This window comes from Microcaecilia unicolor, chromosome 4 (assembly GCF_901765095.1).
Source record: "Microcaecilia unicolor chromosome 4, aMicUni1.1, whole genome shotgun sequence".
Taxonomy (NCBI): Eukaryota; Metazoa; Chordata; class Amphibia; order Gymnophiona; family Siphonopidae; genus Microcaecilia; species Microcaecilia unicolor.
Window position 1 is genome coordinate 79,051,637 of NC_044034.1, and position 26,811 is coordinate 79,078,447.

At 42.4% G+C, this 26,811-nt stretch overlaps 1 protein-coding gene across 1 annotated transcript in view; it reads right to left on the minus strand.

Annotated features, from left to right (window-relative positions):
- Nucleotides 1–6,084: 6,084 nt before the first annotated feature.
- Nucleotides 6,085–26,811, minus strand: part of STARD13 (StAR related lipid transfer domain containing 13) — a gene marked incomplete in the record, with an annotated part of 274,328 nt that continues 253,601 nt past the window's right edge. Inside the window, 4 exon segments of the mRNA XM_030200373.1 lie at nt 6,085–7,232; nt 12,440–12,616; nt 17,757–17,974; nt 20,559–20,780. Of these exon segments, the coding sequence (XP_030056233.1) occupies nt 7,115–7,232; nt 12,440–12,616; nt 17,757–17,974; nt 20,559–20,780 (735 nt within the window).

The window sequence follows — 26,811 nt, forward strand, 5'->3', positions numbered from 1 at the left end:
AATACCACCAGCTTTAATCCAGAAAGGGAATAATCTGGCAACTTTTATTTGCCCAATACATTTTCTTATAGTTCTGGGAACGCAGACTTATGCTATTTATTCCTAGAAATAAATTATAATTTCCAGATTTAAGGGAAAGTTTCAATAGGGAAGTTAGCTAGTAGGGTATCAGAATATATTTCAGCATGATAGGAAAAAAAAAGCGTGAACAGTTCACAAACCAAAAGACCGAGACGCATCAAATTGTCTTAAAAAATTTATTGATAGCACAAAACTCGATGTGGCCATGTCAGGGGAAACAACAACACTAAAATACAAACAAATAAAAAGAATTATCACATTGAGTGGGGTTGTTTCCCCTGAAGCAACCTATGGGGTGAAATGTGGCCATATCAGGCTTTGTGCCGTCAATAAAGTTTTGGAAGAGCATTTGGTTCATCTCATTCTTTCAGGGTCCCTTTAACTAAGCTGTGGTAAAAAGTGGCCTGTGCTAGTTTTGATGTGTGAAACTAGCGTGTGCTGGGCTATTTTTACTGCTGCGGGAAAAGGCCTTTTTAAAAAGGTGGCAGTATATGGCCATGTGCTAATCTTAAAATTAGCGTGCAGCTATTTACTGCCTGAGCAGTAAGGGCTCATGCGCTACTCGTGTGGTAATCAGACAGCACATTGCAATGTGACCGCGCTGCTAATTACCAGTGGGAATAGCTCCACGGTAGAAAACAGAAAATGATTTTCTACTGCAGGAAACTGCACACACCAACTTCTGAAGTACAGTCGGGCACCTGTGCTATTCCAGCGGTAAGGTAGATTTTGCATGCAGTAGCCCTATCGTAGCTTAGTAAAAGGGTCCATCAGTTTTTTTTGTATTTCAGCATTCATACATCTAGTCAATTTTAAAAGACAAGGTAATAGTATAGGCCTCTTATACAAAGCTGACCTACAGATTCTCAGAGCAGCAAATGAGAGGAAGTCCATTCAATTCCTATGGGCTTCCACTCATTTGCCACACAGGAATCGCTAACATGGCTTTGTAAAAGAAGTCCATAATTTGTATCTCAATATCAGCATCTTACACAGCTCCAAGTATGCACATACACTCAGATAACATTAAACAATGATGTAAAAAATGTGGTTTAACAAATGCCATTTTTGAAAATGAAATGTATGTGAGCAGTTTCTTGCAGAATGCTTATTTTCCATACAGCCAAATGCATACAGGTATGCATGTATTTTCTGATGGCAAAAACTCCACTTGGCCAAATGCAACACTATTTTTACCGATAAAAGAGGCATGAAATCTTTTCAACATCTATCCCTTAATGTCCTCAAATTTTGTAAAATTGTAGACTAGTATAAATGTTGATAATTTTATGGAACAAAAGCTACTTTAGGAACACTCTGGGGGTAATTTTATGAACAATTTTTAGTTCATACAGGTCTTTTCACATGCATTAAAGAGCTTCTATAAAATTACTCCAGGGTTATGTGCATAAAAGTACATAGAGTGACAAGAAGATGTGTATTTTTACATGACTCACGTGTATGTATGGGTAAGCAGCATAGCCAGATCTCAAATTTTGGATGAGCCTATGGCCTAAATGGGTAGGCACAATGTCCTCTGTACAGCCCCCCTCCAACATGACTTAAAATATTAAATACCTAAACTGGCGGGGATCCCCAAGCTCTGCCAGCTGAAGACCTCAAAGGCACCCATAACTCCCTCCTATGCAGCTTGGAAGTTGGCGGCAGCTTTCTTGTGCAAGCATTTTCAGGCCATCACAGCAGAAGAACCACTGGCCATCATAGGGAACATGATATCATGTCAGATAGTGATTCTCCTGTGATGGCTAGTGGGTCTTCTGCTATGAGGATACTGAAGATGCTTGCACAAGTAAGTGTTCAAATTTTTGATAACAACTATTTTTGAAAACGTAATTTTTTGAAAATGGATATTTTTGTGAATTTTTATTCTGGGAAATATGTTGAATTTGGGAAATGTGTTGAAGGTGGTTATTGATCAGATTTTTCAAAATCAAATTCTTTTGAAAATAAGAGGAAAATATAAAAGGGCCAATGACAATGTTACGGGCGGTGTATCTTTTGAGACAGCATTACCTCTCTGATACATGCCTCAGGATGGTCACACTTATTTAACAATTTTTTTTTTTGTAATTTAGGGGCCCTTTTACTAAGCCACACTAAAAAGTGGCCTGCGTTATTTTTAGCATGTGGGTTTCCCACATGCTAAGGCCACTTTTAGTGCAGCAGTAAACAGGCCGCAATTTCTATTTTTCCATTCATGGCCATGCACTAATTTCACAATTAGCGCATGGCCATTAGCATGCGAGCCCTTACCGCTATCTATTTACTAGGTGGTAAGGGCTCCCTCACTAACCCCACACTAATCAGGCAGCATGCGGCAATTTACCCATGCTACCTGATTAACACGTGCCAATCCCAGAACTATTGCAGGATGCCTAGCGCGTCCTGCGGTACTGCCTTTGTAGCGTGTAGTAAGTACTAGTGCTTACTGCCACTTACTGAAAGGGCCCCTTAGTTTTGATATTTCATAATGGTAACATAGATGCCTATGGGGCCCTTGAACTAAGCTGTGGTAAAAAGGGCCCTGTGCTAGCGGCAGGAGCTGTTTTTACCGCAGTGGGTAAAAAGGTTGAAAATAGACATGGCCATGCGGTAAGATTGCTCTTACAGTGTGGCCATGCGAGGGGGAGCATTTACTGGCTCCCACTGAGGTAGCGGTAAGGGCTTCCGTCTAACCCGGCAGTAACTGGGTAGTGTGTGGTGCTGCCCGATTAGCGTTGGGTAACTGCCCTATTTTCTGTAGTGTGGGAAATAGCACGCACTAGGGCTGGAACTCCCGCCAGCGCCTGCGTTGGGCTGGTGGTAGCTGCAAATTGGCTCATGGTAAGCCCACGTTGGTAAAAGGGCTCCCATGCTTTTATCAAATAAGCTCCCAAAACAATTCCCATGAGTGCACAAATGCTCTGTCTCAAATTATTCCTGCTCTAAGGCAGGGGCATATTCTATAAAATATATGTGTACCACCCCCCCACCCCCCAGGAATGCCTATGTGGACTATATAAAAATACACATGCTAAAGTCAGCACATGTACTTGTATTTGCGTATTCACCTGAACAAATTTTATATTACCCATTTCCTTCCTGTAAACATGCTTTACACATGGAAAATGCTTTACAAAAGTATCCTTTATATGACTTTCTTGTAGGCCAAGAATAGCCAAATATTAACAAAAGAAAACATCACACAATGGATGGAATGGAAACAGATCACTTAATGTTGGAAGACAATGAATAGTACATTGTCATTCAGTTTCCTTAAAACACCATGAACAAAAATGGGATGAACTGGAAGTTTTACAGAAATTATTGCCAAGAAACTCCTAAGAGACATATGCTATGGATAAAGTTTAATTAGCCCTTAATAAAGTTAAGGGCCTGCTGTATGTACTGAAAATAACGTACAATGCAATAAGTCTTTACCATGCACATTGTGACAGGCCTCACAGAGGCTGCATTACAAATAAGGTAGCCTTGTATGTAAATGAGGAGGTATGATATGGAAAGGAAGATCTATTGGACCTACATCACACAGATATTTTCTGAGGGTTCAGTAAAACTTGAAAATTAATAGTTGCCTTGACCCAAAATCTCCTGTGCTTACACATTCACTTTGGGCTATTTAGCACAATGGCTCTCTTCTCACTCTCATCCGAAGATGGCCTTCTCTCAAATTTCCCCTTAGCACCATTCCCCCCCACTCCCGATAAGCATCTCCCCATCTCTCTGGTGCAGATCAGCAAATACTTCACCCCTCAGAGGCTTCCCAGCTCCAGGGGCGTGCTCATCACAAATATCTTGTTCCTGCATAGCAGAACTTCCATCCCCAATTTACTCCATCAGAACCAGGTCCTTACCAATCTGAATGGGTGGGATTTCCCAGGCCTTAAGGACATCAGAGCACTCCTGTTCACACCACAGCCATCACAGCATGACACTGCTTTAACATATATGATGAAACATGCCATTACCCATTCATGGGACGTTCCCATTCCAACTGATAAACTGGATGCTAGAAAAATGGATAGTGTGGTAAAAGAGAAAAACTACAGAACCGCCTTGATTACAGAGGTGCGTGTTCCAAGTGATTACTTGGTGAATCATGTGGAGAGAGAGAAGATCCTCAAATACCAAGAAGCACAGAAATGTTGCAAAAATATTTCCCAGTGGCAGATGGCTGGTAATGGGAACAGGAAGGTAGTTTGCAAAATAAATATATTGATCAGTTCCCCCTGATAGTAGCAGAAAGAAACCAAAACACAGTGTGTGAAGTGGATGAATGGCTTCCTCCCATTGTGATCCCCTGAGTGGTCTGGAAACTGCCAGTGCAAAATTCTGATTCTATGAAGTTACGATTTTATTGCTAAACTGTAAACTGCTCTGACATTAATGGGCTGAAGTACCCCAATGATCAGAGCTAATAGCATGCCTAAATTTGCATGCTATTAGTTGCGATCATCGAGGCTTTATTTCTCTGTGCTGCTCCAGCGCTAATTTTACAGAGCTGTTCAGAACAGCATGGGATTTTTGATCATCTGCCTGTAAGAGTGGTATAGCAAATACTGCAAGAAGCTAAGAGGTCCTTTTAAAAAGGTGTGCTGAAAAATGGCTTGCGGTAGTGTAGGTTCGGGTTTTGGGTGCACGCCGATCCATTTTTAAGCGCGCCTGTAAAAAGGGCCTTTTTAAAATTTTTGCCAAAAATGGACATGCAGCAAAATGAAAATTGCCACACGTCCATTTTGGGTCTGAGACCTTACCGCCAGACATTGACCTAGTGGTAAAGACTCACGCGGTAACCTGGCGGTAATGACCTTCATGCGCCAAATGCCACTTGGCGTGCGTCCATTACACGCACCAGAAAATAAAAAATATTTTTCAGATGCGCATATCGGACATGCACCAAAAATGAAATTACCACAAGAGCCATGCGGTAGTCAGACGGTAACTCCATTTTGGCGCATGTTGGGCACACGTAGACACTTGGGCGGCTTAGTAAAAGGACCCCTAAACTAAATCTAATTTCTGCATCACCCCAATAGTAGATGAGTAGGATCAGAACAAAAACAATAATTGAATTTCTGCTTGGACAGAATATTTTGTATCAGTGAAAACAAAATACCCTGTTTCCCAACAGTAAAAAAGTCACACTCCTCTGTACTCCTTGTACAAAATACTAATGCCCAGAAAATGCAACGATTCAATAGACCGAACTAGATCAAAGTCTTTCTGGTACACATTACACATAAAAAGAGGTTGAGTTACTATAAGTTTCACGTTTCAGACTTGTGCTAACTCAATCCTCTTTTGCCTCTGTTACCATAGGGGCCATTTTAAACAGTCTGCAGAAATTAGTGGCAGCCTTATACCTATCTTGCCTCAAATTTCAGAGAGAACGCACATGTATAAAATTATGTGTATACCCTTCAGAATAGAAACGTATGACTGTAAAGTTTCACCACAACCAGATGCTGCTTCCTGGAACACCACTATGTTCTCTTTGGATAACTGTGCACATACAGGTCATAGACACATTATTTTACCTGCTTAATGGATGAGCAATAATGGAGAACCACAGCTTTATCTGCGGAGACCTCTTTGAAAATTACCCCTCAAAGGTCAGATTCTAAAAATGGCGCTCAAAATGGGTGCCAGAAAAGATCAGCATTATGCACAATTCTATAAAGGGCATGCTTAGTGCCGACTCCCGTGCCCTAAATTTGGGTGCCAGATTTAAAACTGCGGAGACCTAGTATTCTGTAACAACACGCACAACTTTTTGGAATGCACCTGACATGCCCCTTCCATAGCCACACCCCATTTTTAGTTGCATGCGATGGGATTTGGGCACCTTGCGGTATAGAATAGCGTGTAGCCAGATGTACACACAAATCATAATTGATGCCAATTAAAATCAATTGGTTGTTAGTGGCTAATTATTGCTTGTTAATAGCTCATTGGCCAATTAAGTTGCATGCACATCTCGAGATCATGCCCAAATCTGGGCGCCATATACAGAATCTGGGGGCATATGTCCAATATAGACACATAATGATTGTTAACTATTTCCAAGAAACCTCAGGAAATCATCTGTTATACATTTACAACATAGAGATTTTGAAAAAAAAAAAGCTTTACAAGAAACTTCCAGCTATTATTGCAAAATGATTATGAATTTTGAAAAGAGTCCTATATTTTCTGAAAATGTAAAGTTACTAATAACAGACAAGATATATCAACTGGATTTGGATGGAAACATGATTTCTCATTTCGTTCCCAAAACAGATCTCTTGACTTAAAGAAAAATGAATAACCAATTGGGAATATTGTCAAAGAACAGAGACAGTCATCAGTGTTATCCTAGAATCCATTCAAAATTGGTTTGTGTATTCATCTTTACTCATCACCGTTCAGCTCCTGCTTTTGGCATCTGGCAGCACAATCTGCCCACATGGGCTTTCAGTATGGCTTTTTTCTTGTAGAATTAGTTTTGTGCAAAGTACACAGATTGCATTTCATATGACGTTGTGGTAGTATTATAAAAACACACTATATAGCTGTAAGAACCAAGTGACAAAAAAACAAAAAAACAAAACAAAACAAAAAAAAGTAAGATCCAAGTTAATGTCAGCTGATTTTTCCCTATATGAACTAAAATATATACAAAATAATTAGTTATATGTACAGTATATATATAGATATACAGAAATACATATATTACATATATTTTATTTACAATTAATATGCTTCTTAGAAGCCTTTAATATTAAAATTAAGTAATAAACAGATGCTATTCTGCCCATTGAAAAATAATGATAAAGCTCTGAAAGGGTTAAAACGGTTTAGTTCAGTGACTGAAATTAATATTAAAAGAATGAGAGTGTAAAAGTGCAAAGCTCTCTCTTAGTGACAAGTATCCAATATGGCATCCTTCCTTTCCACCTGATGTGACCTTGGCATCTGTTTTCATTCATTCATTCATTCATTTATTTTATGTACTTTTGGGGAAAACAGGTTCTCAGATTTTGGTTTCTGGTCCCTCAGAAGTGAAATGCTGGAATGAATTTCTGATCCTGGCAACCTCTGCTGCACAAAGATATCCAAAGGCCTTGTTGTACCACTCCAGGCAGTGACCTCTAAGAGAAAAGAAAAGAAAGCTAGTGAAAAAGAGTTTCTTTCAATTCATGAACAAGGGAATATTTAATAGAACTATATGATATAGTACTAATTAGTTTGATTTTTTTGAGGCATACTATGGGTGCTCATTTTCAAAGCACTTAGGGATCCTTTTACAAAGGCACACTAGCATTTTTAGTGTACGCTAAAAATAAGGATACACTAAACATTAGAGATGCCCACATATTACCATGTAAATTTGTAAGTCTAATTGCTTTGAAAATACGCCTCCATATAACTATGTAAATCTAAGTGCTTTGAAAATACACCTCCAAGCCTACTTTCCTTTATAAAACAGGCCGTTACCACATACCCTATAGGCACAGGCGCCCTGCTGTAGAATTGCCCTACATGGGGTATGGAGAGGGGGACCCTCAAACAATATGTCAAGAAGGAGAAATTCAAAATGAACTCCCTCTCCATGGTTTCTACCCTACTGCAAGGCAATGATTGACTAGCTTCCGTAGACCTCAAAGATGTCTACTTGCATATTCCCATCATCCAATACTTGCATATTCCCATCATCCAATGTATTGAAAATTTCTACATTTCACCATACAGGATCATGCTAGCAGTACCCCCTTTCAGGATCTCATCAGCTCCAAGAGTCTTTACAAAATGCCTCACAGCAGAAGTGATCCATAAGCACAAGCAGGGCATTTTTATATTTCCCTATTTCAATGACTTCCACATACGCTGGTTTGAAAGCAGGGGCTCAGACCAGCTTCTCTATCCTGTTTTGGACCTCTTGTGCTCTGAACCATGACATTCTGTGTGCATCTATAGTGACCACTGCAGTTCTGGAGAATGGGTCTTGAACAAACAAGGTGCGTTCCACACTCCTCAAGATGAGCCTGATACTCAGGTGGAAAGGACAGAATGAACTTGTTCCAGTAAGGAATGATTACTGAATAATTTGCAATTGATAAGCAGCACTCAAGGAAGTTAGCATGGCTCCTTGAAAAGCCTTCCTACTCATAGCATCACATTTTTTATAGTCTTTGTCTGAAGAGGTGCTGGTGTGTGATTTGTAAGCCTTTCACTTTCTTAAGGGCTCCCTCTACCATGATCAACTGGAAAGCTGGGTTTTCTTGTGGGCTGTATTTGAGGTCTAGCCTCCTAGATGTCAGGGACATGGAGAAAAGAACTCTACCATCACTTCTCTGGAAGCATCAATGAATTTTATGATACAGTTAAGTCAATGAGAAAAAGACAACCTCTGCAGAAACTTAGAATAGGATGTATTCTCTGTGACTGGATCAGTGGACTGTATGGGAAGTGTGGGGGCTCGGAAGGTAGGACAGATGAGTATATTTATTCTGTGCTGCCCATGAAGCTGTGAGAACGTGAACTGCAGTTCTGCCCCTGGTAGGCACCACTTCCACCATCCAAGGGAGGGATGTGGAGCAAGGTATTCTCAGCTTTCCCTGGGAGATGCATATAGGTCAAGTTCTTTTGTATTAAGGGATAGGACCTGAGTTATTTGAAATCCTTGTTGACTCTGCAAGAATTGATGAAGAAGGTGGAGCAGGAGACTGATATTGTGGGCCAAAGAAGTGAGTAGAGAGCTGGTTAACTAGTCTGAGCTAACCTGGACAAACAGCTGTGCTCATGGTCAGCATCTTTTTGAACTGGAGGGAGGTGTGATCTTTTGGAGGCAGGACTGCTCTCGGAGGTGGAGAGATTCAGGTTGGTCTCTGGAAACACTGTGGCTGAATTCAGTGGTTTATTGTGCCTGAGAGGGTTCCAGTGAATTTGTTCCCATAGCTGTAAAAGCAGGTGACCTAAAGCTTCAGAGTATGCTGAGTTTACAAGCTGTACCAGTGGGTTGTACTGAGAGAAGAACACATGGGGCTGTCAAAGCTATTTCAACAGCAGAGAGAGGGAGTGATGCCATCGACCAGTCAGCTGAGGTAGGGGGAACCTCTACTCTCCTAGTGATGTTTATTTATTTATAGTACATTTATATCCTGTATTTTCCTACAAAAGTGGGTGTAATGCGGCTTACAAAATTACAAAAGTTACATATCAAGAAGGGTAATGGCTGTTTGAAACTGGTACAGTCCAGAGGAAGAAGGTGAGGGCTGAGTAGGCCTGCACTTGGGTGCTATGATCAGTCAGGAGCTGGAATCCTTGATGACCACAGGTGCTTAGAGGTGCCTGTAGGGTCTGCATCAGTGGTGGTTTAGTCCTGTCTACTGCTGGGGACATGGTTTTGGCACTTTTTAATTGGCAGATCCTATAGCTACTTTAGGAAAGCCTGAGGAGGATGTTGTTGCTGAACATTTCTTTCTAATTTTGACTGAACCCTCAGGTGTTTGGCCTGGACACCTTAGGGCCTCAGGTCAAACCTTGTTCAGCCACATTTAAGTATTTGTTAAGAGTAAGAGAGCATCTGCTTGGGCCCTGCAAATGAAACAGACTGAAGATCTTCTGGGTTTTTCTAGGCACTGGAGAGCAGATATCTCTGGGTTCTGTCCAGGGTGACATCACTGTTGTGGATGCATGCATCCTGCTCATCTGCAGAGAATATTTACCAAAGGTCTTTTGCAGTTACACAAAACAGCTTAAAATCAGGCTCCTGCTGAAAAGCTCCTGAGGAAACCTAGCATAAGCTTTTGCTCAAACATGCACACATTCCAAAACTGTATTCTGTTATACATGTTTAATATCTCTAATTTTCTTCTATCATGCTGTTTCCCTGAGATGACTCTAGGGGGATATAAACTTAGGGGGAAATCAGCAGAAGCAAAACCTCGCTCAGACAGAACAGCAGGGGAAAGGGCCTTAGATTCTGACACTGAAGAATAAGGGATAGAAGTTGGAATTCCATCAATCTGCCTACTACAAAAAAAATCTCACCTCTGTGCTGGCCATGGCAGCTCCCAGTCCACCAACACCCTCAGGAAGTGGTGTTGGCAGCACCAGGAGGAAATCAAAGAGATGGGGTGGGATTAATGCAGTGACATAGAGTCTACTCCCCTCCCCCACAACCCAAGGATGACTTTGCACTTATCCTTTTATCACCACTTCCATGCTCTACTCTTTGTTAGCGGAAATCAGGCTCTTAAATAGTCCCAAGACAGCCAGCACCATGATTTCTTAACAGTATTGTCTAAACAGAAAAAATGACAGTGGTGCACACAATAAAGACACAGTCAGGCTTATTTTTGAAAGAGAAGAGCGTCCATCTTTCGACACAAATCACAAGATGGGCGTCCTTCTCACAGCGTCGCCCAAATCGGAATAATCGAAAGCCAATTTTGGGCGTCCTCAACTGCTTTCCGTTGCGGGGATGACCAAAGTTCATGGGGGCATGTCAGAGGCATAGCAAAGGCGGGACTGGAGCGTGCCTAACACATGGGCGTCCTCGACCGATAATGGAAAAAAGAAGGGCGTCCCTGATGAACACTTGGACGACTTTACCTGGTCCTTTTTTTCTTACGACCAAGCCACAAAAATGTGCCCTAAATGACCAGATGACCACTCGAGGGAATCAGGGATCACCTCCCCTTACTCCCCCAGTGGTCACCAACCCCCTCCCACCCTCAAAACATTTTTTTAAAATATTTTTTCCAGCCTCAAATATCATACCCAGCTCCATGACAGCAGTAAGCAGGTCCCTGGAGCAATTTTACTGGGTGCAGTGCACTTCAGGCAGGCGGACACAGGTTTCATCCCCCCCTTACCTGTTACACTTGTGGTGGTAAATGTGAGCCCTCCAAAACCCACCCGAAACCCACTGTACCCACATCTAGGTGCCCCCCTTCATCCCTAAGGGCTATGGTAGGGTTGTACAGTTGTGGGGAGTGGGTTTTGGGGGAGGGGTTGGGGGGCTCAGCACCTAAGGTAAGGGAACTATGCACCTGGGATCATTTTGTGAAGTCCACTGCAGTGCCCCCTAGGGTGCCCGGTTGGTGTCCTGGCATGTCAGGGGGACCAGTGCACTACAAATGCTGGCTCCTTCCATGACCAAATGGCTTGGATTTGGCCGAGTTTGAGATGGCCGCCATTAGTTTCCATTATCGGCGAAAACCAATGGCGGCCATCTCTAACACCAGCGATCTCTAAGGGCGGCCCAAATGTTGAGATTTGGCCAGCCCCGACCGTATTATCGAAACCAAAGATGGCCGGCCATCTTGTTTCGATAATACAGTCGGGTACGCCGCTTAACGGGACCGTCATTAGAGATGGCCGCCCTTATAGATGGCCGGCCCCGTTCGATTATGCCCCTCCATATAAGTGGGTATTTATAGAATAGAGATTAGGCAAAAATTTGGCGGTTATGTGCATAAATGCCATTATTTTAAACACTTATGTGCGTACTCGGTTTTATTTAATTAGGATTTATTTACCGCCTTTTTGAAGGAATTCATTCACGGCGGTGTACAGTAAGAATAAATCAAACATGAGCAATAGACAATTACAGAAGTAAAAACATTCAAACAACAATACAAAGTATGGCATAGTATACTACTTACAATGTCAACACAATATGTCATAGAACATTTTGACAGTGTAGAGCATAAGCAAAGATGGAACATATAGATAGGTAAGAGAGTAAGAGGAGTTATAAATAAGCTGAATAATTTAAAGAAAGGTGAACATGAGGTCACAGAGATGGTTAAATATTATCTCAGCCAGAGTAGGAGTGGATAAACATGTTCTGCGCCAGTATGTGCAGCCCGTGTCACTCCTTGTGTGTGTGAGTGAGACTAGCAAGTTAGTTACTTCTTCCATTAAAGGCTTGGTTGAAGAGCCAAGCTTTCACCTGCTTCCTAAAGTAGAGATAATCTTGTGTTAAGCGGAGTCTTTCAGGGAATGCATTCTAGAGTGTGGGGGCTACTACGGAGAAGGCTCATTGGCGGGTATCACATTGTGTAATGTCTTCTGGAGAGGGTGTGGTTAGGGATACTCCTTGGGAGGCCCTTAGTGTCCTTGGAGGTGTGTAGAGGATCATCCTGCTTGTACACTGCCTAGGCACCTCCCGCTTTGCACTTCCCTTGCATTTCTGCACTAAGGTCTGGTTCCCCAGGATCTCAACCCACTACTGTCAGGCAGCAGTGGGAATTGAACCCAGTTCCTCAGGTCCGTAACCCACTACACTAACCATTAGGTCACTTCTCCATTAGCATGGAACTAGGGGGTATATATGTTGGGCACGTACTTCAGATCAATCCGGCATATGTGGGTCAGTCTGGATTTCCCAGAGCCACATGGCTCTATTAAGTACTGTGAATCCAGTACTGCTGCTCGTACTCCTCCTAGCACAGGGGTGTCTTCATGCTCTATCGAGAGAGCCACCAGAGTGCACACACCTTTGGGCAAGTCCATCCTCCACGTCCTGTTGGAACATAGAAAACATTATTATTTTTTTAAACTGACAATTTTTACTAAAACATAGAAAAATACCCAGTAACAAACAACCATTAGCTTAACAGAAAGTATCTCACAAGTTGGACTACTGAATACAGAACGGTAATTCAAATGCTAAAGAAACTTAACACATAAAACAAGCATCTGTAACAATAAGAAAACTATTTACTCCCTCATTAAATATACGAGATACATAGGATTCAGGAAGAGACGAGTGTTTGGGCATCTCTCACAAGTTGGTTAGGAAGGATTTCAGCTTATAAAATGATGATCCTTCCAAAATTAAACTTTTTATTCACTGAACTCTCTATCCCAATTCCATTGTACTACCTTATAAAATAAAGACCTGAACGGTCCACCCAGTCTGCCCAACTGTCACGCTTATTATCAATTCATGATTAAACCTACAATGAATGTGATATAAAATACTTGATCCTGATCTGTATTTCTGGGACATACACCGTAGAAGTCTGCTCGGCACTATCCTTACATTCCAACCACAGGAGTTGCCGTCAAAGCCCACTCCACCTCATCATAAGTACATAAGTATTGCCACACTGGGACAGATCAAAGGTCCATCAAGCCCAGTATCCTGTTTCCAACAGTGGCCAATCCAGGTCACAAATACCTGGCAAGATTCTAGAAAAGCTCAATATATTTTATGATGCTTATCCCAGAAATAAGCAGTGGATTTTCCCAAGTCCATTTAATAATAGTCTATGGACTTTTCCTTTAGGAAGCTGTCCAGACCCTTTTTAAAACCCGCTAAGCTAAATGCCTTTACCACATTCTCTGGCAACAAATTCCAGAGTTTAATTACATGCTGAGTGAAGAAAAGTTTTCTCCAATTCGTATTAAATTTACTACTTTGTAGCTTCATTGCATGTCCCCTAGTCCTAGTATTTTTGGAAAGAGTAAACAAATGATTCACGTCTACCCGTTCCACTCCACTCATTATTTTATAGACCTCTATCATATCTCCCCTCAGCCGTCTCTTCTCCAGGCTGAAGAGCCCTAGACGCATCAGCCTTTCCTCATAGGGAAGTCGTCCCATCCCCTTTATCATTTTCATCACCCTTCTCTGTACCTTTTCTAATTCCACCATATCTTTTTTGAGATGCGGTGACCAGAATTGAACACAATATTCGAGGTGCGGTTGCACCATGGACCGATACAATGGCATTATAACGTCCTCAAATTTATCTGGGCGGGTGGTAGAACACTCTTAAAGAAAACAGTGTTTGTCCATGCAAATGAATGTGCAAATACAGCTTTAGTCAGGGTCACTGAAAACTACACAGCCAGTAAATGCCTCTCCCCAGTTTTCTGAAGCTTTTGCATTTTCATTCAGTGCTATTTGCTGGTTTGAACTTTTACTGTGATTTTCTGTCCCCAACAGCTGATGGAATTGGATCAAACTCCATCTATCACCAGCTGTGAGAATCAGTACGGTGTGATTACAGTCATAAATCAAATGAAATCTACAGGAAATTGGCCTTAATAATTGTTCACAATTATTATAGTGCTACGAAAAAGTGCTGTGGTTATTCCTTCTGACAAAGGGCTTAATAACGAGGAATAAAAATGAGCCAGTATGACCAGGGATCTGAAAATAGAGCAACTTCCATTTGAGGAAAAAATCAAAAAATAATATTTGTCTACTTGGAAAAGAAACCTCTGAGGAGACAGATGTACATAAAATCAGGAAACCCTAAAGAAAGTAAAGAAGAACTTATTTTCGTTGTATGACGTGTGCAGTAAGGTCTGCCTCTCTTTCTTGTTTGGCCTATATAGTAACTTACAATAACTGTAACACATAGGTTAAATATCACAGTATATACTAAAATGTACCACAGTATGTTATAAGCCCTAATAATGAAAACAGTGCCAAAAATAATACAGCTTTAATATCTGTGGTGTACGTCTATGCAAAACAGCCAATCAGAAATTACCACAGCATGTGGTAATGTGCAGGAAATTTACTGTCTTCTATAGGCAAGTAGTTAACTGTCAGCATGTGAAGATGTGAATGCTGTTAACTGCAGAGAGAGATAATATCCACAGATTCTGTCCCAGAGGCCAAGGCCACACATTCCCCACCCCAAGCAAATAACTATCCTAACTCCTCCTTTCAGTCACTCTCCTGAAACAACAAAATATCCTGAATCCTTTCCCCCCTTCTTCCCATGTGAAAAAAACCTGCCTAATTCTGCTCCCCCCAGGTTGAAGTAACTTCAAATGTGGTTCAAAGTGCCACTAAGCAGCACCATTACAAGGAGGGATGTTAGTATAAAAATCTCTTCTCTTCCTGATTTGGCAGCCTTGGAGGGTGTAGGCGCTGGATGGACCTTGTACCTGAGGGATTTTTACCCCTTGGCAGGAAGGGATCAGGACAGTTTGTCACTTGAAGTGGTACCAACTAGAAAGGGAGAGGGCTGATCTCTGGATGTTTCCTTCTTGGCCCTTAGGCTAAAACTTAGAACTTGTACAATACTGGTGAGGCAACGTTGTTAACAGTCTGTTACCGACCCTTCTGGGGGTATGATGATACAATGACTACTGCCAAGAATAAACCTCTTGTCAAAAACAATAAATTTGTGAGCTCTGAAATGACACTGAAAACATGTCATACACAGGGACATAGCCAGACCTCATGGTAGGAGTGAGCCAGAGCCCGAGGTTGGGGGCACATTTTGAATGCCGCTCCACTGCCCCCGCACTGCCATGCCTCACCTCCTTGCCCCCCCCACCGCTTCGCCTCGCCTCCCCACTGGCTCCTCACAAACTACCTTTGCTGGTGGGGGTCCCCAACCCCCGCCAGCCGAAGCTTTTTCAGCGTGGTCTCCGGCGCAGCCGCGTTCGCTGCCTGCCCCCTGCTCTTCTTTCTTCTTGCTCCTCCTGTGCACGCTGACGCTGAGCGGTCTCCGGTGCAGCCGCGTTCACTGCCTACCCCCTGCTCTTCTTTCTTCTTGCTCCTCCTGTGCACGCTGACACTGAGCGGTCTCTGGCGCAGCCGAGTTTGCTGCTTGCCCCCTGCTCTTCTGTCTTCTTGCTCCTCCTGTGCACGCTGACACTGAGCGGTCTCCAGCGCAGCCGCGTTCGCTGTCTGCCCCCTGCTCTTCTTGCTCCTCTTGTGCATGCTGATGCTTGGCGTCAGCATGCACAAGAGGAGCAAGAAGAGCAGGGGGCAGGCTGCAAACGCAGCTTCTTCGGAGACTGCGCTGAAGAAGGCTTCGGCTGGCGGGGGTTAGGGACCAGGGGCCCGGATAAAATTTGCAGGGGCCCAGGCCCCCGTGCCCCCCCCCCACCCCCGTAGCTATGACCCTGGTCATACATAGAATGTGGAAATATAAATGAAAATACTTATTATCAGAGAATCTGGAGAAATCAGTCCCTTATTTCAGGAATATCTAAAAAAAGCCTCTTGAAGGCCTTTCAAATCACTATTATAGTAGAAGAGAACTGGATTAAAGCAGAAGTCATGCAGCCAATATTCACTGAGGCCAAATCTGCATAAAAATATCTAGACATTTTTAAGCAGATATTCAAAAAGATATCCGGATACTTCTAATATATACTGCAGCTCAGAGATTTCTAGATGTCTTTAGTCTGCTATATTTTTGAACAAATGAAAATCGCTGGGTGGTCACGCTAAAAAGCTTGTAGCTTCACTGTGTTCAAAGATAATGTCATTCCACGCGACACATAAACATAGGCAGTAACAACAAATAAAGTTGTGAAATTTCACGTTGAAATTCCAAGCGGTTGCTAAGAAAACAGCAAAAAAAAACCTCTAGAAGTTTACTTTTTTCTTTTCTCAGACTGTATAGCTCACAAAAATAGGTGCTTTGTTTTCCGAGCACATATTTTTATGCACGTATACCACTGGCCAATTTTATAAGTGCCTGCTTGAGCATGTAAGATGCTATGCTACATGTCCAAGTACTAACAAAATTACCACCTAAATTAGCAGTTTGCGTAGTTGAGTTTAAAAAAGGTTTGGATAAATTTCTGGAAGTGAAGTCCATATACCAATAAGGTAGTCCTGAGAAAAGCCAGTGCTTATTACTGGGGAAAGGTAGCTAGCATGGAATCTTGTTACTTGTTCGGATTGTGCCATGTACTTGTTATGTAGATTGGTCGCAGTTGGAACCAGGATACTGAACTAGATGGACTTTTGGTTTGACCCAATATGACAACTTATGTTCTTATGTACTAGACTGGGGGGGGGGGGGGGGGGGGTTAGAGGATGGAGGATCAAGTATCATGACTGATGTAAGAACTCTGCTGCCATCATCAACTCTTCCTGGGAGGGATATTGAGCCTGGAAGAGTGAGCTACTAGCTTTCCTTTCTCTCTGACTGGGGCTAGGTGTAGGAACACAGCCCAAGCCCTTCCCTCTCTCCTGACAGGACTATACTCTAGGGCAGGTCAGCCAAAAAATGTTCCTGTGGCTGACAGATGCTTTCTTTCTGTGCTCTGGACCATGAAACTGATGTCATCCCCAGACGATCAAGCTTGCTTGGCCGAATCAGTGAGAAACAGGAGCAGAACAAGTAAGTGATTCCAGGAGCAGGGGAAGGAATGAAGAACAGAAGGTGGATGGGATATCACAGGATGGATGGAAAAGAGCAATGGGTCAGATTTGTCTGTGGGCCAGACACTCCTCAAACCTGTCCTAAACCTTTTCAAATTTTGCCTATATTTTGTTGTACAAACTTTTACATGGATGCTAAATCTTCCTCCTCCAGCTGCAGAAACAACTCTAGTCAGTTCAGATTAGTCTGAGTTTGAATTGGAACCAGGCCTTCTGTATAGGACAAGTTATTTTTCTGTACCTCAAAGTACATATCTGTAGCTAGGTAATCATTAAAATACTATTTCTCTTCCCATCTTCTCTCTTGATGAAACTGTCGTTCACTTGCAAGCGCTAGCAAGACTATTTTAAAATCCACATGAAAAGAATTTGCTTGCATGTTTCTGAAGCAACTTGCCTGTAGACTTATTTTTATTCTGTTTGGAAGGAAGTTGCTACACAAATGTGAATCATTATTATATACTATATATTTGTACGTATTTTGTGATAAATGCTTATGCCTTGATCATACCTTAGGACTACGAAGTCTCTGGTGGGATGGGGTGCCATGCTGTTCAAAACATATTGATAGATTTCTGTCTGTCTGTCAAGTGTTTCGATGACCTTCCACTGCAAGAAATCATCATCCCATAGGTGGCGCTCTCTCAATATACGATTCAGTACAACTGATGGGGGAGCCTCAATTTCAACAGATACTTTCCATAGCCTCAGAGGATTTCCATCTCCAACCTAGAATCAACAAAGGAAATATCAAATCAACCAATACTTTAATTTTACCTATTTATCTACAATGTATTTACAAAGCAAAATGGAATAGTAAGGGTAATGGAACTTCAGAATCTTTGCCCATTTTTACAATAAGGACATTTCTAGATTCCTTCCGCCAAAGTGAATAATGTATAAAAGGGTGATGTAATGAAGGCTGGACTTCATCAGTTGGTATATCCACTTGAATTTTGGGAGAAAGCATTAAAGGTCTCATATTAAAGGGCTAGGAGGAGAGCCTTCCAAGAAAGCAAAGGGGCAGACGGTCTACAAACTTCAAGATGGAAAATCAACAAAGCAGATCGTGATGAAAAAATGTAATTTATTAATAGATATATTAAAAATTATATACAGTACATTAATTACATTTTTTCATCACGATCTGCTTTGTTGATTTTCCGCCTTGTTATCTTGGGCAAGTCACTTAACCCTCAGGTACAAACTTAGATTGCGAGTCCTCCTGGGACAGAGAAATATCCAATGTACCTGAATGTAACTCACCTTGAGCTACTACTGAAAAGGGTGTGAGCAAAATCTAAATAAATTATTAGGATTTATTTACCACCTTTTTGAAGGAATTCACTCAAGGTGGTGTACAATAATAGATATGTACATTGCAGCTCTGTCTCTGTTTAGAAACAGAAAAAAAAATGACGGCTAATAAAGACCACATGGTCTATCCAGTCTGCCCTTCCAAGCCATCTACTATCCCTTCCTTTCCCTTATAGATCCTGTACAGTTTTTTCTGTCCTCCACCTCCACGCAGTCACCATCCTTTCTGTGGAGGAGTATTTCCTGAATCTGTCATTTTCACCTTCATCCTATCTCCCCTCATTCCAGAGCGTCCTTTCATTTGAAAATGACTCACTATTTAGGTCATAGGAGGTATTTAAATGTCTCTATCAAATCTCCTCTCTCCCGCTTGGGAACATCTATGCATGGAGTGGAGGAGTAGCCTAATGGTTAGTGCAGCGGGTTTTGATCCTGGCAACCTGGGTTCAGTTCCCACTGCAGTGCCTTGGAAACTTCACTTAGCCCTTCATTGCCCCAGGTGCAAAACACAGATGGTGAGCCCTCTAGGGACACAGAAACTACCTGCATATAATGTGTACAGCACTGCATACATCTAGTAATGCTACAGAAATGATTAGTAGCACAGAGAAGAGAATTTAATAAATAGGGCCAAAAAACTTGAGTGCTAAGTGCCCTTTATAGAACAGAATTTGCCATGGATCCCACACCTAACATTTGGGCGCTGTACTTACACCTGTTAAAAGAAGGTTTAAATAATGATGTGCAACTTAGGTGTGCTTTGGGCAAATTCTGTAAATCTGTGCTCAACGTTTTGGAATGCCCCTGGCCACACCCTCTCTTCAGATACACGCGATTGAAGTTAGGTGCTGTGCTTTATAGAATAGCATGCAGTGAGATGCACATGCAAATTTTTACGACTGCCAATCACCCTCAACAATCAGTTATTAGCTCCCAATTATTGATGTTTCTGAGATCATTAGTCAATTTATTTGCACGTTCATCTCTGATGTGTGCACACAATTGGGAGTGGAAAAGTGGGCACGGAATATAGAACTCAAGGGAAACTGTGCAAAAGAAGGTGCATTCTTTCCAGACACCTAGGGGCTGATATTCAGACTGTGGGAGGGAGCCCGGCTAACTCCCGTGGTCGGCGGTCAGCCTGGATATTCAATGACAGGCCGGTTAAGTCGATATTCAAAGATAGTCAGTTATCTTTAAACCAACTAAAAATACACCAGCTATCTAAGCAGCCCAATGTGGCCTCTTACAATAGCTGGATATGAATTAAATAGTCGGGGGATAAGCCGGCTATATCATGCAATATAGCTGGGTGTCTATTCAGCAAGGGATAACCGGCTATCCCTTGCTGAATATCGCTGGATAGCCAGATAAGTGGCAGCACAATCATATAAAAGCCTTTTTCTTAGTGTAAAAAACCTTTACGTGCAGAAAAAGCTTTATAAAATGACCCTCTGTATATATGCATTGCTCCAACTTTATCTTAATGATCTTTACTTTATTGGGGCCCTTTTACTAAGGCATGCCGAAAAGTGGCCTGCGCTGGTGTAGGCGTGTGTTTTGGACGTGCGCAGGTCCATTTTTCAGTGCACCTGGAAATAGGCCTTTTTTTCTGGCTGAAAATGGACGTGCAGCAAAATTAAAACCAGCGCGCATCCATTTTCTGTATGAGACCTTACCGCCACCCATCGACTTAGCGGTAAGGTCTCACGCGCTAATCGGGTGGTAAGTGTCAGCACGCATAAACTGCCAATTACCGACGGGTCAGCACCACATAGTAGAAAATAGAAAATATTTTCTACTTTCTACTGCGTGTTTTGGATGCGTGTCAAAAATGGAATTATCGCCTGGGGCACACAGTAGCCAGGGGAGGGGGGTAGTTCCAATCTGAGTGCCTGGGTGCCTACGTGCCTTAGTAAAAGGGCTCCTCAATTTGTTATTATATAAGTTATACTTGATATATGCACACATTTCACTTGCTATCTTTGGAAGTTACCTTTTTGTAGGTGAGTTCAGTATTATCTATGCTGGAGCAGGAGACCCATCCCTTGAACTTCTCTTTTGCCTCTTTTTGCAGACCTTGGATAAGATACTCCAAATACATCTGGTAAGTCCCATTGTCTTCATCCAGCTGTTTCCCAAGTTCCTCCAGGGTCAAAGGGTGAATCTCAGCTTCCACATAAGAATTACGTGACTGTGCTATAATCTCATGGGGGACCTAGTTCACAGGAATCAGAATTATTGAGTTGCCAAGATCACAACAGAAAAAAAAACAAAAAAAAAACTGAACTTCCATCCACTAGAAATCCAACATTATTTATTGTTTTGTGTTATATTTTTCATGTAAAAAAAAAAGATTTCTCTGTCAAGCATCATGTTACCAGCGATTTACATCAACCCATAGGCTATATAATAAACACAATTAAACCTCTCTAAGATGTGGCTAATGCATGGCCCTATGTGGCCCATGGTATCCATTTTCAAAAAGAAATGAATGGTTAAGCTTTCTGATAAAAAGGTTTTGTAAAACAATTTAGGGTATGCATACCCAAGCAAAAGTTTGGATCATGCTCATTTTAAACAAGTTTTTCCATGTTTACGTCACTTATTTGTTCTTTGCATATGAATTGTATGCATGCATGCTAGAACTTTTGTAAGCATGTAAATTGATTGTGTGTGCCTTAATTCATAGGTATATGTGTGAATAAGTGATTTGTGTGCGCTTTATCCCCCCTGTTTACCAAGCTGGGCAGCAATTCTGACACAGCCCATTTAAAGTGTCAGCATTAGCGCGTGGCTTAGTAAACATGTGGGTACATTTGTAGGTGCCCAAATGCACCAAATTCATATTCATGAATGTAAAACTCTATAGAACATGCAACACTGCAGAATCAACTAGTAAACTGGTCTGACTCTTGATTAAAAGAACACCCCAGCTCAGTGGCTCCCAAACCTGGTTCTGGAGGCACCCAGCCAGTTGGGTTTTCAGGATATCCACAATGAATATTCATGAGGAGAGATTTGAATGCAGTGGACACAGTGCATGCAAATCTCTCTCATGAATATTCACTGTGGATATCCTGAAAACCTGACTGGCTGGGGTGCCTCCTGGACCAGGTTTGGGAATCATTGCCCCAGCTCATAAACTTTTATTCTACAAGGCCAAACTGCTTTCAAAGGAATCATAGACAGGACTGATCCTCTGCCTCTAGATGGCTCTAACAGTCCTTATCTGTAAGCATCTTCTGTCACTATTTAGATTTTTCCTTTTTGATTCCTGCATTTTTAACCCCCTCCCCTTTTTTTAAAATCTCCATTTTGATCCTCTGATGGTAAGTTAGAGTATCTTTAATAGCTCTATTTAAACAACTGGTATTCTGCCAACTGCAAAATATATTATATAATAAAACGCACCGTGAACGTTCTAATGAGGACAACGTTCTGAAGCCATCTGACGTCACTCCCTGGCTGTAGGGTTCGTGGCGTTCGTGGTGTGAAGCCACCCAGCCGTCTCTGCCCCGCCCTCGCGTCAAACGTCATGACGTCGAGGGCGGAAACAAAAACAAACAAATCCGGCAGCGCAGCGTCAGGGAAGGAGGCGGCGCTCCCGACGTCTCCAGCCTTCCCTTCGCTGTGTTCCGCCTTCTTCTGACGTCATCCTTGATGTCAGAAGAAGGCGGAACACAGCGAAGGAAAGGCTGGAGACGTCGGGAGCGCCGCCTCCTTCCCTGACGCTGCGCTGCCGGAACCGCCACGGAGGTAAATTTAAAAAGAAGAAGAAAAAAAAAATAGAAATAGGGGAGAGAGAAGAGAATGGGCAGTAAAGTTCAACAATGGGAGCGGGAGGGCAGGGGAGAAACGACAGCATGGATGCGAAGGGGGGGAGCATGGATGCGAAGGGGGGGGAGAAGAGGGCGGGCCAGGCTGGGATATGGGAGAGAGAGGAGCATGGATGCGAGGGGGGGTCATGGAAGGGAGAGAGGGGACTTGCTGGAAAAGAATGAATGGAGGCGGCAGGGGACAGAGGAGAATGGATGGGCATGGATTGGGAGGGCAGGGCTCAGGGAGAGAGGGGAATTGCTGGAAAGGGATGAATGGAGGGGGCAGGGGACAGAGGAGCATGGATGGGCATGGATTGGGAGGGCAGGGCTCAGGGAGAGAGGGGAATTGCTGGATAGGGATGAATGGAGGGGACAGATGGCCATGGATGGATATGGATTGCAGGGCAGGGCTCAGGGAGAGAGGGGAATTGCTGGATAGGGATGAATGGAGGGAGCAGGTGACAGTGGAGCATGGATGGGCATGGATTGGGAGGGCAGGGCTCAGGGAGAGAGGGGAATTGCTGGAAATGGATGAATGGAGGGGGCAGGGGACAGAGGAGCATGGATGGGCATGGATTGGGAGGGCAGGGCTCAGGGAGAGAGGGGAATTGCTGGATAGGGATGAATGGAGGGGACAGATGGGCATGGATGGATATGGATTGCAGGGCAGGGCTCAGGGAGAGAGGGGAATTGCTGGATAGGGATGAATGGAGGGGATGGATGGAAATGGATTGCAGGGCAGGGCTCAGGGAGAGAGGGGAATTGCTGGATAGGGATGAATGGAGGGGACAGGTGACAGATGGGCATGGATTGGGAGGGCAGGGCTCACACTCTCTCATATACAATGTCTTTCTGACTCTCACTCTCACACACTCTGTCTCACACTGTATCACATTCACACTCTATGTGCCACACAGTCACTCACACACTCGCTTGGTCTCATACACTCACTCTCACAGAGAATCTGTGTCTCACACACACTCTCTCTCTCGCCCACACACACACACTCTCTCTCACACTGTGTCTAACATACACACTTGCACACACTCACATTCTCACACACACACTCTCTCACAAACACACTCACACCCAGACTCACTCTCTCTCTCACACACACACACTCACACTTTCACTCTGACTCTCAAACAGTCACTCTCACATACACTCTCCCAAACATACACACTCCGAGGAAAACCTTGCTAGCGCCCGTTTCATTTGTGTCAGAAACGGGCCTTTTTTACTAGTATTATATAAAGCAGAGTACAATAAGAACACAATAGTTAGACATAAAAACGACACATATACATACATAAAATAAAAACCTAATAGGCAGTTTTAACCATATTACTGATCAAGTAAATGAGAAAGCTTCCACCCTTTTCTGAAAAGCTAATTGCTTGTTCATTCCTCAATAGATGGCATCAAATTCCTCTTACAGACAAAATATTAACCTCTTGGATTTTATTGTGCTAGTGCTTTGAAATTTGATTTAAAAAAAAGTTAATCATGTTGTCAAATCATGCTATTTCCAACTGAGACAAATCCGGCAGTTTAAGCCTCTTCTGACTCGGTCTAATTTGATTAAGTTAGTACATGCTTTTGTTACAAGTAGAGTCGATTATTCTCTACGGGGTCCTTTTACAAAGGCGCACTGAAAAATGGCCTGCAGTAGTGTAGGCGCGGGTTTTGGGCGCGCGCAGAATCATTTTTCAGCACACCTGTAAAAAAGGCCACTTTTTTTTTTTTGGCCGAAAATGGACATGCGGCAAAATCAAAATTGCCACATGTCCATTTTGGGTTTGAGACCTTACCGCCAGCCGTAGACCTAGCGGTAAAGAATCTGGGCGCTAATGAACTATGTGCATCAAATGCCACTTGGCACGTGTCCATTATGTGCGCCCAAAAATAAAAAAAATATTTTGCGAACGCGCGCCAAAATTGAAATTACTGCAAGGGCCACACGGTAACCGGACGGTAACTCCAATCTGGCGCACGTTCGGTGCACGTAGGCGCCTATGCGGTTTAGTAAAAAGGGCCCTATATTAGGGACTTACTATAACCAGTCAGAAGAGGCTTCAGCTGGTTCAAAATACAGCAGCACGTATACCCCGGATTCTATTTAGCACGCCTTGAGATCTATGTTTTTGTTGGTGTAAATGGACGCATGTAGTTTTAGGTACTGGGATATCAACTAAGCATATTCTATATATCGCTCCTAAATCTAGGTACTGCTTACAGAGGTGGTGGTTTTGGGATCTCTGGGAAACAGTGATCATAACATGATCAAATTTGAGCTAGTATCTGGGATAAGATCACATAGGAATTTAATTTTCGAGAGGGTGACTAAAATAAAATGAGGAAAATGGTTAAAAAGAAGTTAAAAGGCTCAGAAGTGAAGGTCAGGTGCGGACATTATTCAAAATTACCATCTTGGAAGCCCAGACCAGATGCATTCAACGTAATTGCAAAGGTGGAAAAAAGAGAAAATGGCAGCCAGCATGGTTAAAAGGGGAAGTGAAAGAGGCTATTACAGCCAAAAGAATGTTCTTCAAAGAATGGAAAAAGGACCCAAATGAAGAAAATAAGAAGCAACATAAGAACATAAGTCAGATGCAAAGCATTAATAAAGAAGGCTAAAAGAGAAGATGAAGAGAAACTTGTTGCACAGGCTAAAACTCACAGTAACAACTTTTTATTTATTTATTTATAGCATTTGTATCTCACATTTTCCCACCTATTTGCAGGCTCAATGTGGCTTACATTATGCCGTGATGGCGATTGCCATTTCCGGGTACAGGATTTCAAATGGTATTATATTTAGGTGCATACATACATGGTAAAGAAGAGTACATTGTGGTATTGCATACAAATGGTTTTGCATTGAGGTGCATAAATACATGGTACAGAGGAATGCATTATGGCATTGCATAGAGGTTTCTATAGAGGTTTCTAATAAAGTGAGTTGTAACTTAGGTCATTGACTATAGAGATGTCATTTACAACTTAGGAAATAGATTGGTAGTGCGTATTGTGTAGATTTCTTTGATTGCAATGAGGTTAAACAGTTAACGGCAAGAATTCGGTTTTGTCTAGTTTGTATAAAGTCTAATTATTTTGTATATAGGATGGAACGTTGTGGTAAGCCTTCTTGAACAGGTCTGTTTTCAGTAGTCTGCAGAAGATTGTTAGGTCTTGTGTTGATTTTATGACCTTCGGTAATGCGTTCCATAGTTGCGTGCATACGTAGGAGAAGCTGGATGCGTATGTGGATTTATATTTTAGTCCTTTACAACTGGGGTAGTGGAGATTGAGGAATGTTCGTGATGATCTTTTTGCGTTTCTAATAGGCAAGTCTATGAGGTCTGACATATAGGTCGGAGCTTCCCCGTGAATGATTTTGTGGACCAGGGTGCAAGCTTTGAACGCAATTCGTTCTTTTAATGGGAGCAAGTAGTTTTTCTCTTAGGGGTTTGGCGCTTTCGTATTTCGTTTTCCCAAATATGAGTCTGGCTGCTGTGTTTTGAGCTGTCTGAAGCTTTTTAATGACTTGTTCTTTGCATCCGGCATAGATGGCATTGCAATAATCTAGATGGCTTAGCACCATCGATTGTACTAGGCTACGGAATATTTCCCTTAGGAAGAAAGGTTTGATCCTTTTAAGTTTCCACATTGAGTAGAACATTTTCTTTGCAGTATTTTTCGCATGGTCTTCGAGTGTTAGGTTTTGGTCAATTGTGACTCCCAGAATTTTCACACTATCTGAGATCAGAAGGGTACATCAGAAGCAGAAAGCATGAGAGGGAATCCATGGGACCTTTAAATCATGAAGGAGTAAAAGGGGCACACAGGGAGAACAAGGCCATAGCAGAGAAACTGAATGAATTGTTTGATTCGGTCTTTACGGGAGAAGATGTAAGAGATCTGCCTGTACCAGAAATGGCTTTCAAGGATGATGATGCGGAGGAACTGAAAGAAATCTTGGTGAACCTGGAAGATATACTGAGCCAAACCGACAAATTAAAGTGTAGTAAATCATCTGGACCGGGTGGCATACATCCAAAGGTAATCAAAGAACTCAAGCATGAAATTGCTGATCTGCTGTTAGTAATATGTAACCTGTCATTAAAATCATCCATAGTACCTGAAGATTGGAGGGTGGCCAATGTGACGCTGATTTTTAAAAAGGCTTCCAGGGGTGATCTGGGAAATTACAGATGGTAAGCCCTATGTCAGTGCCGGGCAAAATAGTGGAAACTATTATAAAGAATAAAATTACGGAACACATAGACACACATAGTTTAATGGGACAGAGTCAGCATGAATTCAGCCAAGGGAAGTCTTGCCTCACCAATTTGCTTCATTTCTTTGAAGGCGTGAATAAACATGTGGTTAAAGGTGAGCCAGCTGATGTAGTGTATCTAGATTTTC